The 17,854-nt window shown below is 55.0% G+C and overlaps 1 protein-coding gene across 2 annotated transcripts in view; it reads right to left on the bottom strand.

Annotated features, from left to right (window-relative positions):
* LOC144271271 (cytoplasmic phosphatidylinositol transfer protein 1-like) overlaps positions 1–17,854 on the bottom strand; it is a 34,712-nt gene that overhangs the window by 4,585 nt on the left and 12,273 nt on the right. For both annotated transcript variants that reach the window (XM_077828504.1, XM_077828505.1), the window contains exons 2-8: positions 16,208–16,356; positions 8,801–8,889; positions 6,966–6,973; positions 6,199–6,270; positions 4,048–4,143; positions 3,357–3,512; positions 2,375–2,438 (exon numbers count right to left, since the gene is read on the bottom strand). In XM_077828504.1, coding sequence (XP_077684630.1) covers positions 2,375–2,438; positions 3,357–3,512; positions 4,048–4,143; positions 6,199–6,270; positions 6,966–6,973; positions 8,801–8,889; positions 16,208–16,356 — 634 coding nt within the window. The remainder of the gene's footprint in view (positions 1–2,374; positions 2,439–3,356; positions 3,513–4,047; positions 4,144–6,198; positions 6,271–6,965; positions 6,974–8,800; positions 8,890–16,207; positions 16,357–17,854) is intronic.

The following is a 17,854-nucleotide window of genomic DNA, read 5'->3' as shown; positions in this document are numbered from 1 at the left end:
CTAGCAAATTGCACAGCCATCGTTTCTCAGACTACACCTCTCTGCTGGGCAGAGACCTTGAACCACCAGCTCTGGCCAGTTAAAGCATCACCTTCCAAGCCCAGTGCAAACACTAGCAACCTCCGAGGGGCCCAACACACGCCCCTCCCTCCCTTCAACTCGCAGTGGTTGAAGCGTTTCTCCAGTCCCAGCAGGAAGCACTGTAGGGAATGGTGTGGGAGTACTGGCTATGGCGGAGCTCCCATGTCCTCCAATCCCAGCCACTCCCAGCAAGAGCAGCTGTACAGAACGGATAGGAGCTCTGAGAGTGGGGTGATTTCCTTCTGCCGGGACTTACGTAGGAACGCCAGCTGCGGGGCACTCCCAGGTCCTCTCCTAGCAGCAGTCGCCATAGGCAATGGCCTAGCAGCGCTGGCTGGGTGAGCTCACAGCTAGATCAGCCGCACTCTCTCCAAGTGGAAGTTCCTGTAGGGAACGGGGTAGAAGCTCTGGATAGAGATTTCCCACCTACTCCAGTCCTAATGTCTCTTCTACTGGTGTCACAGCCACTGCTCCCTTCCTGCTTTGTGTTTGCCTGGGTCATTGGGATGCAGCTCATTCCGCTCCTGGGCTAGCCCTCCCCATCTCCTTACTGCAGGGGGTCTGCCCTCCCCTTCCCCACAGAGATCCCCTTGCACCAGCCTTGACCCCTGCCCCGACGGTGACACAATTCATCCAGCAACGTCCCCCATCTGCTCACCGAAGAGAACGCCCTGCAGAGGGGCCTTTCTGGGGCCCTGATGCTGGCCAACTTGGAGGAGGCCAGGGAGTGACTGTCCGCAGGGCAGATACCCCAAAGACGCAGTGACAGGAATAGCTTCTTCTGCCAATTCCAAGAAGAGAGGGGTGCCGGCAGGCCCAGAGGGGAGGGAAGATCTAACTGGCTCTGGCTGCATGTGCTGGCTGTGGGACCCTCACTGGCAGGATTCCCTGGGAGTTTCCAAGAGAACTGGGGAGACGGGCTGGCTCAACTAACTCAGAACCACTGGGTTGCTCCCCTTCTCAATACCTCTTCCCCTGCTGAGCACCAGGGGGCAGTACAGCCCAGCACACAGCAGCCCAGCGCTAGCTCTGAGTTATGCTCCCTCCGTGCCCTGTCTGTCTGTCCAGACACAGCCTTCCCCTCGCTCCATTCCCGCCGCCGGGCGTCAAAGCCCACAAGCTTTCAGCACTGGGGGTGGAACACAGCTGTGTCTCTGCCAGCCCCGCCGAAGAGCAACCCTCAGGTGTCAACCCACAGCTCCATCCCTGAGGTAGCCAGAGCCCGAAACGCAGAGTGGCTTGCAGGCTGGCGGAGGAAGCAGACCGGGGGGCTCCAGAGTCTTCTGGCTGGGAGCAGAGGTTATTCCTGATCCTACCTGGGCACGTCTCCTGCTGTCCCACCCCAGTACCCCGAACATAACGCCAACCCCAGGTTAGCCCCCCAGCACCACGTGGCTGTCGCCAGCTGGACATGCAGTGAAGGACTCTGGGGGCGGGGGATGTAAGAGGGGGGAGAGCAGTGCAGCTGTGCCAGCCAGAAGGGAAAGGGCTCGTGTGGAACTGGAGGGGAGGTGCAGGTGTGGGGGGCTCAGAAGTTGAGTCAGCTCAGAAGTTGAGTCAGCGAAATGAAAAGCCGCAGCAGCAATGAGACTCAGAGGAAAAGCCAGGAAACGGTGGCATCAGCTGGAGTGTGGGGGGGAGGAGAAATTAGTGGGGTTAGCAAAGGGGACAGGACTCTGCCCCTTTGAGATGATCTCTAAAGCATTTTTGTGTTCAACAGTCACTGACACCCTGAAAGGGACAGCACCCCCTTGAGGGGGTTGGAGGAGCCCCCTGTCTCTGCTGCCTTATGCACCACAAATACGGCTTCCCAGCCCACAGCAGTGACGCTTCACAATCTACGGGGCCAAGTTCAGCCCTGGAGGAAGCGCCAACCTTCCCTGGGGCATGAGACGGGTCACATGCCTTTATCAGTGGGAGGGACTGACCCCCAGTCCAGCACTGGCAGTGACCCTGCCATGGGCAGCTCTGCTCCCAGCACCGGGAGAGTGCTCACACCGGTGCTTTGCCTGCATTAGATGGAGCCAGGAGCAGAGAGAGAGAGGGCACCTGGAAGGGCAGGTCTGGGGAGAGTGGGTTTGCCTTGGGAAGGGACAAACATTCTGATGGCTGGGCCCCATGTTCCAATGTGAACGGCCCCTTTCACTGTGGCAGGGAGGGGCTGCTGGGAAACCCTGGCATTGTAGTCCAGCCCAGACACAGGGCAAGGACCAGGGCTGGGGGGGCGGAAGGGACCAGGGCAGGAAGCTCCTGCATTCCGCTGCACCGTGGGTTTCATCTACTGCTCACTCACCGCACCACTCGTCTATCCAGGCGAAGGCTTGCCGGTGTCCTATCAACAGGATGTCCCGGATCACCTGCAACCACAGCACAGTTATACCCCAGCAGGCACTACCAGGGCTCCCCCACCTCAGATCCCTCTGCTCTGAGCCCTGAGTCCCCCCCGCTCTGCCAGAGGTGGGCAGAGTCCTGGAACTGACGGCTTTGAATTAGCCCCGAAAGCTCCTCATGGCAGAGAGCAGGTGGCCCCTCCAGAGAGAAGAAGTATGGTCTGTCATGCTGAGCTCCTGCATGCAGCAACAAGAGCCTGTGCCCTCTCTCAGTGCGCAGGGCTGGGGCAAGAGCCAGCATCCAGATACAATATGATACATGGTAAGAAATCTGTGGCCATGCAGGACTTCACAGCTGTCACTGTGCTGCGCAGCCCATGTCCACCTGGACCATAACTGCAACAGTGGCAACAAGACTCCCGCTCTCCTGCACCAAAAGCACAGGTCACTTGAGCTCAAGGATAATCTCCATTAAGGGTTAGCAGTATAGGGGCGATGACACACAATTGAGAGGTTTAGGTTCCATCTAGTAGCGGGCAGTGGTACCTCTGTATGTATGCTTGTGTACACACACACACACACACACACACACAGAGGTACGCACACTCATTCTTTAACCAGCTCATTAAAACATAGCCACAGCCAGCACGGTCTACTAATAATCCCAGATCAGGTGCTAATGACTGCAGGGTTCTCAAGTCTTCACATGGGTTGGGCATGTGCTCATCTAGGTCTGGAGCTGCGGTGCTCTGGGGGTCTCTTCTGCCACCAGGCAATGAGCTGTGTGGGCCTGACCTCCCCTTGTCAGACAGGGACCCTGGCTGGAACATGGGAACGTTGGGATCTTGCTGCCTCTCTCCCCACAGCGCCTGGGGACCCAGAGGTCTTGTCTCATGGGAGAGGCAGAAGCACCCCGCCCACAATGCCAGACCACCATGCACGCACCTTGTGGACAAACTGCTCCACTCGTGTCTGCAGCCCCCACACCTCAAACTTGACGGTGACCAGTTTGTAGGAGCACATGATGGGCTTGGTGTGCTCCTGCCAACCTTCTCTCAGGGGTCCCCGGCCCGTCTTCACTGAGCTGAAGTATCTTGGGTCCTGCCGTGGAGAGGGACAGAGGGGGGCAGCTCAGCATGCCAAGTCTGGATGCCAATCACAACTAGAAAGGAACTAGCCCAACCCCATGGCCTGTGGGTGTTTCAATGCTCTATTTCATTCCAGCCCCAGAGTTGGTCTCCTCCCCACTTAGAATAGCTCATGGTTAATAGTGGTGGTCAAGAACATCTGGCCCAGGCCTCACTGATACCGGACCTCCCAGCTGAGGATGGGTGGATTTGAATGTATGAATGGGCAGGAATGTGGATAGGCAGGGGCAGGCAGACCGGGTAGGAGGGCCAAGGAGGCCACAGCAGGCCAGGTGGGAGAGCCGAGGAGCAGGTTTGTAGAGGATCAGGTCCGTAGCTGTCTGGTTGGGCAGGCGGGTGTGGGTACAGGGGTAGGCTGGCGGGTTGGTGTGAGGCCCTGTAAGTGTGTGTTCGGAGCAGTGACAAGGGTGGGTGGAAGCGTAAGGATGTGCTGGCAACATCTATGTGCATCCTGCCCACTCCCTGTTCTCCTCATGGGCTGGCATTACCTCTGGGCTCTGGTAATAGCGCTCAGGAATCTCATCAAAGGCGATATCCAGGAAGGTGACCTCATGATTGCCCAGGATTTTGTCACTGAGGAAGATCTGGGGGTGGAAGGGACAGGGTAAGAAACACATCCTCTTCAGCTGGCCCTGAGCACCCATCCACACCCACCCAGTGCCAACACAAGTTAGCAGGGAAATGGGCCCTAGAACTAGCTCTGTGATGGGCAAGAGCCATTGCCAGCTGGGAGGGCTCCTGAAAGCTCCTTGAAGATGACTGGAGGATAATTAACATGACTCCAATTTTTAGAAAAGGCTCCAGGGAATTACAGGCCAATAAGCCTAACTTCAGTACCAGGAAAGTGCCTGAAACTATGGTAAAGAACAGAATTATCAGACACATAAATGAACACAATTTGTTGGGGAAAAGTCAACATGGCTTGTGTAAAAGGAAATCATGCCTCACCAGTCTATTAGAATTTTTGTGGAAGTCAACAAACATGTGGACAAGGACCCTCAACAAAGGCTCTTAAGCAAAGTAAACAGCCATGGGATAAGAGGGAAGGTCCTCTCATGGATCAGTAACTGGTTAACAGATAGGACACAAAGTATAGGAATATATGGTCAGTTTTCAGAACGGAGAGAGGTAAACAGCGGTTCTTCCCAGGGAGCTGTACTGGGATCAGTGCTGTTCAACATATTCATAAATGGTTTGGAAAAAGGGGTAACCAGTGTGGTGGCAAAATTTGCAGATGATACAAAATTACTCAAGATAGTTAAGTCCAAAGCAGACTGCGAAGAGTTACAAAGGGATCTCACAAAACTGAGTGACTGGGCAACTAAATGGCAGATGAAATTCAATGTTGACAAATGCAAAGTAATGCGCATTGGCTAACATAATCCCAACTATACATACAAAATGATGAGGTCTAAATTAACTATTATCACTCAAGACAGAGATCTTGGCGTCATTGTGGATAGTTCTCTGAAAACATCCACTCAATGTGCAGCAGCAGTCAAAAAAGCGAACAGAATGTTAGGAACCATTAGGAAAGGGATACGTAATAAGAGAGAAAATATCATAATGCCACTGTAGAAATCTATGGTACGTCCACATCTTGAATACTGTGGGCAGTTCTGGTTACCCCCATCTCAAAAAAAAAAAAAATCTTAGAATTGGAAAAGGTACAGACAGAGAAGGAAAACAAAAAGGATCAAGGGCATGGAACAGCTTCTGTATGAGGCAAAATTAAAAAGACTGTGAAAAGAGATGACTAAGGGGGGATGTGCTAGAGGTCTATAAAATCATGACTGGGGTGGAGAAAGTGAACAAGGAAGTGTTATTTACGCCTTCTCATAACACAAGAACCAGGGGTCACCCAATGAAATTAATGGGCAGCAGTGTAAAACAAACAAAAAGGAAGCACTTCTTCGCACAACGCACAGTCAGCCTGTGGAACTTGTTGCCGGGGGATATTGTGAAGGTCAAAACTATAACGGGGTTTGACGAAGAACTAGATACGTTCCTGGAGGACAGGTCCATCAATGGCTACTAGCCAAGACAGTCAGGGATGCAACCTCATGCTCTGAGTGTCCCCAGCCTCTGATTGCGAGAAGCTGGGACTGGATGACAGGGGATGGATCACTTGATGATTACCTGTTCTCTGAAGCACCTGCATTGGCCACTGTCGGAGGACAGGAGCCTGGGGGGCTACATGGACCATTAGTCTGACCCAGCATGGCCATTTTTAATGTTCAGGCTCACTCAGAAGAGATGCTGCCAACAGAGTGATGCCTGGGGTCTGAGCGATGTCCTCAGTCATGTGTGGCATGCCCACACTGGCCCCAGGGAGCCTGCTGCCTAGGCAATTGGACTGGAGGCTCTGGCCTCCTCTGGGAGAAGCCACATGCCCCCCGGGCATACACAGGAGCCTAAACACACCTAGTGGAAGGTCACTGGAGTGGTGCGGGGCTGCATACCACTGCCCCATGCAATAGGGGAAAGAAGCCTGAGGGCCTCACCCCAAAGCGTCCCCTTCAGCACCCCAGCCAGAGGCACTGGGCAGGTCTGGGCTAGGGATTGCTGGTTCCAATGGAGTTCAGTAAATATGGTAGAGGAGTGGCAGAGTGTGTGGAGTGCGTGTTGGAGCCACTTACATTCGTGTTGTCTCCGCAGTTGTCCTCGTACTTGGTCTCAATGTAAATGGAGAACTTTGGCAGGAAGGAGCACTGCAGAGAGAGGGACAGGCCGTTACAAGCCAGCCTGGAGAACGGCACCCGACGCTAGCTAGGCCAGCCCAGGGTCGAGTTCTCCTCTCCGTTGATGGCCCCCAGTGAACCCCATGTCAGACCCACTTATCATCAGAGGCTCTCATCAGATTGCTTGTCGGGACAATTCAGTGCTGGTGCCAGATTGCTAGCCCAGGCCACTAAAGCCCCCTATCTACCCAGGCACAGCATGGGCAGTGCCGCCTCCCTACCAGCTCATTGGCCTGCTTGTGTCTGCCCTGGAGGGAACCGATGTAGGGAGGAGAGGGTTAGTGCAGCCTCATCGCAGTCTCCCTGCGCCCTGGGAGTGAATGATGCTGGAGGCAGAACCACCCTGAGTTGCCCTCAGGTCAGGGACTGGCCATATGGTGGGGCGGGGCCAGCCGTGGGGCCATCTACCCCAGGCGCACTGTAAGCATGATAGATGGAGAAAGGGAGCGGAGGGGACTGAGTCTAGCTGTACAAGAGGGGCTGGTGCTTTAGCCTCTGAACTACCAGTCAGGAAAATAATGGGGCTGCTCTGAATTCACTCTCCTGCACATCCCCCGCCCCCCAGCCATGCCTAGCAGTGCAGCAGGGCCATGCCAACCAGCAGCTCCAGTGGCGAGCCCCGTAGGGGTGCTGGGATCTGTATAATGTCAAGTCACTGTTCTTACCGTGTACTCTGTGCCGACAGCACGGCGATCACAGGGTCCGGCAGTGCAGGAGAGCAGGGCGCCAGGGAGAAAGACGAGAGAGATGAGACCGATGAACGGCTGCCGGGTCTTCATGCAACCAAGTGTCACTTTGTGACTCAGTCCAGCCAAACAATGAGACAGCTCCCCAAGCGGGGGAGTAAGGCACCCCTGCTGCCACTCCCCATGCCAGCAGAGTTACTGCAGGGAGGATCTGTGCGGGATCTGCCCAAGCAGACAGACCGACTGTACCAGAGCTGGGATTCGAACATGGGGCTCCTGGCTCCCAGCACCACGCTCAGACCACTAGGAAACTCTGCCTTGCTTAGTGACACAAGGTGTGATGAGCTGATCCTCCCTAGAGGGGAGTTTGGCTCCATCAGAATTGCACAATGCAGGGGAAGGGAAGGGGGGAGCAGCTTTTCTCTTCAGGCCTAGAAACAAACCCCACTCCCCAAGGGGAGACCCCCAGTCCTACTGGAAAGATCCCTGCTCCCCAGGGGGAAGGACCCCCTAACTCCACCAGCGAGACCCTCCTACTCCTGGAGCAAAGAACCCTTAATCCAGCTAGAGAGCCCCCTGCTCCCTGGGCAAAGGACCTCCACCCCACCAGAGAGACCCCCTGCTTCCGGGGCGGAGTCCCCACTGCCAATGCAAAAATCAAGGATAATATGCTGGCGATGATGAATGGGGCTGGGTTTCAGCATGTCCCTTTTTGCCTCACCCTTGCGTGGGAACCACTCCCACCCATTTGTGAGATCACCGCTGGGTGAAAATACCGCCTCAGATGCACACTCAGCGTGCTGCTGGGAGGGGAAGCAGCTTGCTCTGTGTGGAGCGGGGAATTCAGACCCAATGTCTGTGGGCAGAGGACACAGACGCTGCTGGCACTCAGCACTGCTAGGGGCCTGACTGGTTGGATTCCCCTCCATGCTGTTCTAGAGCAGATTATTGTCCAGCATTTCCAGTAAACAACAAGCCTGGATTTTGCTGAGGGAGGTATCTGAGGTGCAGCTGGCTGGGCTATGCGGGAGGCTCTGGATGAGGACCTGGCACTGTCATACTGTGCAGAATCCTACAGGTTGGGCATGGGTCACTGGGAATCCCTGGGCATACAGCTGGATGCTGGAACGGCCCCATCCAAAGGCGGCAAGGACTGCTGTGCAGGATCCGGTCTGGCATGACAACCCTCGTCCCTTTCAGCAGGAGAAGAGCGCCCCGTATGGAGGGCTCAGGCAGCTGCTGGCAAGCCAGGGCAGCGAGGACCCTGCGGGAGGTTCCACATTCATCTGCTCTGGCTGAGGACTCGCTCCCTGCACTCCTAGCTCTGCAGTGGCCCAGCAGGACTCTTTGTGCTCGGCTTTCTCTGCTGGCAGCATGTGGGGGGGAGCCGCCAGCAGCCCAGCCATGGGATGACTCAAGCAAGGCTTAGTCCTGCAGTGGAGATGGGACCAGGGACAGCTAACACATGGTCTAGGCCAGTCCACACTGCAACACAAAGCCCTGTGTGTGTGTTTGGGGGGGGGAGGACAGACGACTGGGTCCCCCAACCTGGTATGAAGGACCTTGAATCCCTGCCTCAGGAGGCCAGAGGGCACAGGGAGAATTGCTTTGTATTTATTGATGTGCCCAACAATGGGAGGATCTGGGCCTGGGCCTGCTGTCCCCTATGCCGGTGTGAGTCGGGAGTCACTCCCCTGTCAGACCGGTGCCGGTGGGAGAAGCAGCTGGAGGACGGGGAGGAGGAGAACAATGGGGTCTCTCAGCATGCCCAGAGAGCAGTGGCTGAGTGGGGGGCAGGGTTGGGGGCCTCTTACCTGTAATGGTGTAGGGATAATAGTTCCAGGCCTTCTCTGTGATGTAGAATATCCGGGGTGTCACTGCGCGGGCCCAGCTGGGCAGCTTGCTGCAGGGGAAGAGAAGAGCAGAGCAGACCGGGGGGCTCTCGTTAGCACACAGAGCTTGGCTGGTTTTCAGCCCTCTAGACCGACAGCCCTGGGCCTGAACTCCTCTGCTCACCCCCACAGCAGGTTCAGCACAATCCCTGCCAAATGCACCTCAGTGCTGACCTGCAGGGGCCACCCCTGGGGGAGAGAGGGGCTGCACCCACCTTGTGGGACCCAGCTAGCCCTCACTGCCCTGAGCCCAGGCTTGAGCTCCTCACACCTTTCCAGTCCTGCAGCCCCTGAACCAGCCAGCGGCTTCCCAGCTCCATACGCACCAAGCTAGGAGACACTGTGCTTCCCAGCTGTCGTCCCCCCACAGTATTACACTCCCCAGTGGGTCCACTGCCATGCTCCCCAGCCAGCCTGCACCCCTCCAACGCCATCCAGCCCCCCACAGCCCCATGCCCTCCCAGCTCACCCACCTGGGCCCAGCCTCTCATGCATTCCTCCCCCTCCAGGGAACACAGTTTCGGCTCCTGCTCCCACCAAAGCAAAGGCAGCTGGGCCCTTGATTTCAAGGGGAGCCAGCTCAGGCCCCTGCTCCCAACGACTGCTTTTGCCAAGTGTTCCCCCCAGGCACTGGAAGCACAGGCCCCGCAGTGTCGGGGCAAGGGACCCAGTGTATGTGTGCCCTGGGGGGGAGATGACTGTCGCTGGGCTGGGCAAGGAGCCTCCGCTCACAGGCAGAGCTGCAGCAGCCGGGGCTGGAAATGAAGAGTCAGCTCACGCCAGCTCGCCGTGACACCTCATCTCTCCCTCCCCACTGGAGGAGAGCTGGAGGGGGGGGGAGGGAGAGATGAGGTGTGGTTTGATTAATTTTCAGCCTCTATAAATAGCATCCCCAAGAGGGGAATCGTGAGCACCTCGGCTAAAAATACCCTGTCTAGCACCGGCAGCTCCCTCTGTGAGTAAGCAGCTGATCAATGCGCTGCGAGGAGATGGAGCAGCCCAGCCAGGGCTGTCTCACATAGCCAAGCTGTCCATCGCCTCCCTCCGTCTATGGAGGGGGCCAGGGCACAAGGCCAGTTCACAGGCATCGGCGCTCTTCTCCAATCTATTCGCAATTGCTGACGGATCAGCAAGGGGAAAGCCAGAGGGTTTTGCCGCAGCAAATGGAAGAGAAAACCAAGGATGGGAAAGAGACAAAAGCCAGGGGAAGGGGCAGTGAGAGTGAGCGTCAGTGAAACACAGAGACAAAGGCCCACTCAGCTAACCCAGGCCAAGCACCCCGGTATCAGACAACTAAGCACTATAGTGTAGGCAGAACCCATCTGAGTCCTTGTAACGGGGCTAAAGCCACGGACAGCCCTGGGTCTCAGCTTGTTTAAAGAGTCCTGTCTACACTACAGTTTGCAGTGGTCATGTAATTGGGTTCTCCAACTCAGCTGTAGGGATGCCCTGAGAAAGACAGAGAATCCTGGACCAACCCTAGGACTCTGTGCCCATAAAATACTTTGGTGACTCTGCTGGAGTCCCTGCAGTCCCTCTATGGGTCTGGCATGGCCCCTGGAGTCAATGCGAGCTCTGTATGTGGCAAGATCAGGCTGTGGGGCTGTAACGAGCCGGACACACAGATCTTTAGTGTTGCACTGCCACTGGGTGGGAGGACAGGCTCTGCCTTCCTCGGCTGCCTCAGTAGTGCCCATTTTTCTCTCCTGCTTCATCCAACGCCAAAAGGCTTGGGCCAACGTTTTCAGAGCTGGGCACCTCAAACTCAGCTTCTCAATCCATGTTCAGGCACCTAAACAAGTGCCGCCTGCACAGAGGTTCCCAGCCACTGCACCCTCCATTTCCCTGCAAGAGCTCAGCACCTCTGTAAATCAGATCACTGATCTTGGCACCTACAGTCCCCGTTCTGCAAATGCCGATGAGGAGTCCCACTGCTTTCCAAGGGACTGGAGGTAAGCCTAAGGGTGTGGACGGGTGGGTCCCTTTTGCGGAATCGAGGCCTGTATATGGGAACGTTAGTCACCCAACTTTGGAAATTGGGCATAACTGACTAGCCCAAACAGTGACACCGTTGCAAGAAAACTCAGCTCTCCTGTACTCCCAGTTCCAAGTGTTGTGGGTTGGCTTAACCCTTTACATTGTCAGGTGTGAGCATGAGCCTCCACCACCCCTCATTGAAGACAGCTGTAAGAGACAGCTGAGCAGACTCACCTAAGACAAAGGGGGTACGAGAGCCCACCCTAACAATTTGAACTACGAAGGCACAGGGGTCCACAGGGTGTTGCCTTGGGAGCGGGGTGTGTGTGTGAGAGAAAGAGACTAATAAGAAGGGGCAAAAGACACACACAGCCTGGAGGCATGGGGCTGTAAGCAAAGATACGATCTTCTGTTCTTTTGGCTCCTCCTGCATTCAGGGAAACAGGACTTCGTATGTTTCTTGGAAACAAACAAAATTGCTTAACACTACCAGACTCCATCATCAATTTTTCCCCCCAACTGGAAAAGACTACAAGACTCGAATTCTGGCTAGCCCTCGGGTCAAAAAAGGGAACACAAGCTTGAAGCAGATTATCTCTTCCCCCCTTAGCTGAATGAGAACCTCAAAGTGAAACTGACCAAAACTGACTAACCCAGTTTTCCAGCTCCTGAGGAGTGCTATGCAAAAAGGGAACAGCCAGTGACAGTGATGACAGGCACATGAGGTTTCTAAAGCTCTTTCCATTCTAATCACAATTGTTAATACTTCAATAAGGAGCTACTTTAAAATATAAGAGCTGGCCCTTAAAACCTTGCCATTGTTACCTTAGCTAAATAGTGGCTGAGTTATTTCCTTGTAGTTCCCTATATGAGTCATAGGGAATAGCTTGAATACTGCAAATATTGAGCTGATCTATTGGCAAATACTTATTTAGCTTTCCAAGGCAATTGGCAAAGCTCAGTGCAGCAGCATGGTAGGGTTTTTAACCTGCTGGTGTGCTTTTAATAACAGGTATTTTGCAGCGCGGCTGGACTAGGTGGCAGCACTGAGCTCGCTAGCAAGCTGTCTGCATTTTTCATTCTGGAGCGGCCCCCCAGAGTCATCTCCTGTCTCAGCAATAAGGGCTCAGAGAGAGAGATTGCAACTCTCTCCGGAGTCATGGGCAGACTGACACCTTACGAGAACAGGGAAGACATGTTCAGCCCCAGGGAGGCTCGTGACTAAATACAAACTGAAAGGAGCGCTAGGTGTGAGCAGGCCAGATGCAAATTGCTCCATTTGGCAGGTATCAAGGAGTAAGCTGATCACTGTGCTGCTAGACAGCATGCAACCAGCGTGGGGGTTGGCTGAAACATCAACTACTGGCTACTGCCAGAAGTCAGACACCAGGCGAGATGGACCAACAGTCTGATCAGGTATATGGCCCCAGCGTCTGGCCAGGCTTTGAAAAGGATTTCTAACCAGAAAGCATTTAGAATGTGGGGGGCAGGGAACTTGCCTCCTGACAGCTCTAAGGAGTGCCCTGCACATGGCTGGTGCACTCAGCACATTATCATCACTTAGCTTGCGTGAACAGGACAGAACCCATCACGCTGGGGCGATCCCTGCACAAGCCCCGCCTCACAACCAACACTCTCCCCACAGGGCTGTAGTCTGACTTCCAAACTCTGAGCCAGCCTGGGGCGTTCTCCCTAGAGCTCTCTATGGTGCATCAGTTGACTGACACCGTTTTCCTTCTTGAGCAGGGCTGCTAGACAGAGCCTTTGCTCCTTCCAGACTCACTGGATCTTTGGGGCAAAAGGTTACGGTGTGTGAGGAGGGAAAGGGGGTCAGAAAACAGCCTGACCGCCTTCTCTGCCATATGGGGTGTGACACAAACCTACCCAGGCAGGTATATTACCCCATCTTCTCTGTGTTTCACCGAAGGAGATGAAAGCTAAGAACTAGCTGATTGTCATGGTTACTGCAAGGGGGTTGAACAGGACTAATAGGTTAAGAGATATGCAAAATATAGACTATTAGGTTGCAAAGTGAGTCTTGTCTCCTGAGCTGAGGTGGGGTCTTGGGGCAGACGTAATGGAGATCCCTCCAAGAAGACAGCAATGTGTTTACTGTGGCCCAGGTGGAGACTTGGGCATTTACAAAAACAAAGGAACTGCAGGAGGGTGCTCTGAAGACGTAGGGCCCTGGGCTAAGAGACAATAGCATGTGAGTATAGAGGAGCAGAAGAATTGGTGGTGGGGTGAGCTGGGGTATCCTTTACAGAGGAGAAATTCTGCCAGAGGGGCTGTCTCATGAAAGGTGGATTCCAACTTTCTGAACTGGACAAGCATTGCAAAGACTAACCATTGGGTGAAAAATACCTTAGATGGGAAAGTAACCTGGGAATAAGTACAGGCTATCGAGTGGGGTTCATGTTTCTCCTTTACTGGTAACCTTTTGTTTCCAAACCCTTTGACTTGCTTTTATTTGAATCTCTGTCTCCAGCTCTGTTTGGTTTTACTGCAGACTGGCGAGGGGCCTTGTGCAAACTTTGCGAAGGTGAAACCCATAAATGGGGGGACCCTGCTTCCCGGAGGCAGTGGTTCGGTGCACACTGTGGGTGTCCAGAAGACCAGAGACTGGGCACTTATGTGTAACCCAGCGGGGTGTGTCCATTACTAGCGAGCAGAATGGGAGAGCGCAGCTCCTGGAGCCCAGAGTGGAGCGCTGGTGTTGCCAGCAGCCGGTGGCTGAGGATGGGGTGTTTCCCCCCAGTGGGGAGAGACAGGGCTCCCTCCCTGGGAGCAGATGGTCGTTATTCACTCTGGACCCCTTGGGAAATGTGCTCTCAACTGCAGCCATTGGCCCCGCCACCACTAACTATGGGGCTGACTTCTGCCTCCTGACCACCCCCTGCTTGAGGACACACTGCAGTTGGGAAGGCAGTAACCTACCTGGGGACTCGTTAAAGAAGGAAGATGGGGCAAGCAGCCACCCAGCACCCCAGAGGGCCTTGGAGAGGAGGGCTGGGAGCAGCGGGGTTCCAGACATCACCCCGGGTGACTCAGAGAGTCTGGGGATGAGATCAGCTGGAACAGATTGACTGGGGTTAGGAATTGACATGACCATGGTGGGGAGCAGGGGGTTCTTAGATGGCTGAGTTCTCTGAATGTGCAAGGATGGCCCACTGCCAAGCCCCATGAAGAGAGCCTAGTAATCCTCAGGGACGAGCCCCTGCACTATCCGTCCTGCCCTGCTCATGGTGCCCATTTACCAGCAGGTTCTGTAAACCGGCAGCAGACACTCTGGGAAGATTTATACAATAGCGCAATCTAGGGCTGGGAGCTCGGACTCCTGGGGTCTATTGCTAGCGCTGCCTTTGACCCGCTTGGTAGCTTTGGACACGTCACTTCCCCTCTCTCTCCATATGTGGGGTGGGGACAAGGAGACTGACCCACCGCGAGATTCTGCTCACGTTAGCAAAGCACCTAGATGCTCAGATGAGAGCTCTCCAAGAGCAAAGCACGCCTGACCCGCAGCATCCACAGCCCCTAATGCAGGGATCGGCAACCTTTGGCATACGGCCCGTCAGGGAAATCCGCTGGCGGGCCGGGAGGGTTTGTTTACCTGCAGCGTCTGCAGGTTCGGCCGATCGCAGCTCCCACGGGCCGCGGTTTGCCGTTCCAGGCCAATGGGGTCTGCGGGAAGCGGCAGCCAGCACATCCCTCGGCCTGCGCCGCTTCCCGCAGCCCCCATTGGCCTGGAACGGTGAACCGCGGCCCGTGGGAGCTGCGATCAGCCGAACCTGCAGACGCTGCAGGTAAACAAACCCTCCCGGCCCGCCAGCGGATTCTCTGACGGGCCACGTGCCAAAGGTTGCCGATCCCTGCACTAGTGGCTTCCCTGAGCCACCTGGGTGCCCAGCACAGCTCTCCTCGTGCTGCTCCAATGCAGCCGCCGTTCGCCTTAAGGAACTCATTGGGATTCAGACACCTGGAGGCCGCTACCAAACGCCAATAAATTAGGGAGAGGTGCTAATTGGCCCGGCTGCTGCTTCTCAAGATGCAGAGCTGAAGTGGCCTTTTCTCGGATCGGGGAAGCTATTAATCCATCGTGCTCAAGGATCACTCAAGAGGAGGCTCCGAAGGGGACATGCCAGCTGGAGTAGGAATCAAAGCTGAGCCGGAGTAAAGGGGATACTGATGTACATGCTCCTCCTGCTGGCAGGTGGGAACATTAATCTGTGGCAGCTAGTGTGAGACAATGCTGGGACGTGGTGCCTGGATGGGCCCCAAGAGTTATTTCTGCAACCGTTGATTTCCTGTGAGCTACATTTGCAGGGAGCGGGATTCCCTATCAGGACCATCTGGGACTTAACACAAGAGGAGAGCTTTGCCTGGAGGATATAACACCATCTTGAAATGCAAGAGGAAAAGACACAAAGCGGCTGGGGATAGGGACCAGATCAGCAAGAACCTCAGGAGCTCTTGCTACTAAGAAGTCCATGTCACTGTAGCGGATGTGTCACATACTTCTTGGGATTCTGCTCCCCGGGGTGGGTGAAAGCAACCTTTCAAATGCAAATGATTGGCTGAGTTGTAGGTGAGTTAGTGCTTTGGGTGAGGGGTGAGTCAGAGAAAGAAACGGTGGGGGGACGGTGCTGGAGAGAGCCCAAGGGATTTCAAAGAGAAACCAACACAGAGAACAAGTACGATCCAGTGACCAGGTCTTTGGAGAGCCCGGAACAAAGGCTAGATGCAAAAAGCATGGAGAGAGAAGCGAGCTGGCACATAGGGGACAGGAGAACCAGACTGCAGGTTCTAATCCCATCCTTGCTGTTTGGTGGCCCTGTGTGAAATCCGCTGGGGATCTCAGTCTTGTGGAGAAGTGTCCACATCACAAGCCCTCTATCAGCGCTGGCTCTAACTGGACCGGTCTCAGCAGAGAGGCCAAAGACTGACTGGGTCCCAGAGGCTGCACTGTCCTCTTGCCCGTAGAGGTGAGGGCTCTCACGTGGCAACATGTAGGGGGAGCGTGCACTGCTGCTGCTTGTACTGTAGCCATTCTAGAGCCACAGCACTACATTATTATTTATGATTAGCAGTGTGGTAGCACCTAGGAGCCCACTTTGAACTGTGCAAGGTGCTGTACAAACAGAACAAAAAGAGAGGTGCAGCCCCACCACTGTCAAATGGGGTTTAATAAAACACCCTCCAAGATGTCAGGGTTGCGATCGGGGCCCCTCACTCAGGAAAGACGGTGTTCATTAGGGAAGCCTTAACCCAGCGCTCAGCCCCCAGGGACAACGGCAGAAGTAGCCTGTGCTTTGTGGATGACCACCCGGGGATAGCTCAGAGGAGAACTCTCACCTGGACAGGTGCACACGTTTTTCGGTGAACTGGCCAGGCCCGTGGACAGGGTCTTCGTGCGGCTCATTTTTCACCACCTCCACACCCTCGCCTTTTTCGCTCTCCTGGTGACTGTGCTTACTGATCATGTAGAGCTGTCCAATGCGGTACTGCAACAAGAAGGGACATGAGCAGGGATTCCACGCTGCTGTAAGGTGCAGGGCGAGAGAGGCCCCTCTTCAGCCAATGCAGGATTGTTCCCAACTCTACAGCGAGTAGCATTCTGCCCGGCAGAGCTTGACGTTTCCAAGGGCTGCTAACCCTTCCTTGGGAAACTGGCCACAGACCTCTCCTTTCCATCAGGCTTCTTTCTCCTGGGGTCCTGCCCACCTTTTCCCTTTTATCACCTGCTCCCATCACTCCCGCTTGCAGCCCACCCCAAACAATTCCTCTCCTGCCTTGGCATTTACACCCTTCGCAGACTTGCCGCAGTCTCCTCACTCTTCGCTTAGCTTTCCCCACCGTTCAGTCTCTCCCAATTGGTATTTTGCTCCTCCTCTCTGAAAAGCTCCCATTAGTCAATCCCTCTCTAGTAAGGCAGAGCCCAGAAATGAACACAATGGGCCCAGTTCTCCACCTGGGGTCGCTTACACCAGTACAAAAAGAGCATAAAATGCTGCCGCTGCCTGGGGGAGCATTGCACTCTCACTGGGGTAAATGACTGGAGAATTCAGCACAGCGCAGCACCCCAGAGCTGGCCAGAGAACCTAGCACCTCCGCACTCTGAGACACTACTGCATATGCCACCCTACAGTGTATGAGCCTTTGTTTTCCCTGCCATATCACACGGCAAACTCCAGTGCACGGTACACACTACCCTGGGGCTACCCGGGCTGTCTAGGCTCCCCCACCCCCCCATAGAATGGTTTGTTTTTCTCCCTCCCCGTGTTATTTGTGTGCATTTTGCAAGCTGATCCTTGGTTTTCCTTTTCTCTTCATGTTTCCTTTGGATGAATACTCTGCCCTGGCTCTTATTTGCCGCTCCTCCCAATTTAGAATCATCGGGGAATTTCATTAACTTGCTGTTTACTCTCCCTGCCAGGTCATTAATGAGGATATTAAATGGGACTGGCCCCAACGCAGCTGGCACCCTGTTCACAACTCCCCCGTTGCTGCACACTGCTGGCTGGCACTCCCCTTCGTCAAGGGATGCAAACACTAGGTGGATGAGGCACGTGCATGTCTTGTAGGTAGCTTCATGGAATGGAAGGCTCCACCATGCTTTCCCACCCCACCCCTCGCCCCCGGCTCACGCTGAGGGCAAAAAGGGGAACGGAGACCGCCTGTTCTTGCATTAGGCCATGCTCCCGAGCAGCAGGTCCGTACCCCCACACTGCAGGGCTCCTCCCTTTCTAGGGGAGAGAGCAGTTCACGCTCCACCTCCACTGGGGCTGCTCCCACCTCTCCAACTCCCGCCTGCACACTGCTTTAGCCCCACACCACCCGATTCCCCAACCTTGTCATCACCCTTCTCTCGGTCCACAGGAAACCTAGGGCCTGAACCTGCAATGTGCTGAGAGCCCTCAACTCCAGGTGAAGTCAATGGGATTTGAGGGCTCTCAGCACCACACAGCATCGGAGCCAACATGCATTCAACCCTAGGCTTTC

The sequence above is a fragment of the Eretmochelys imbricata genome, chromosome 10 (assembly GCF_965152235.1).
Source record: "Eretmochelys imbricata isolate rEreImb1 chromosome 10, rEreImb1.hap1, whole genome shotgun sequence".
Classification (NCBI taxonomy): domain Eukaryota; kingdom Metazoa; phylum Chordata; order Testudines; family Cheloniidae; genus Eretmochelys; species Eretmochelys imbricata.
Note: the sequence above shows the minus strand (reverse complement) of the source record. Positions and strands in the feature narration are given on the sequence as shown.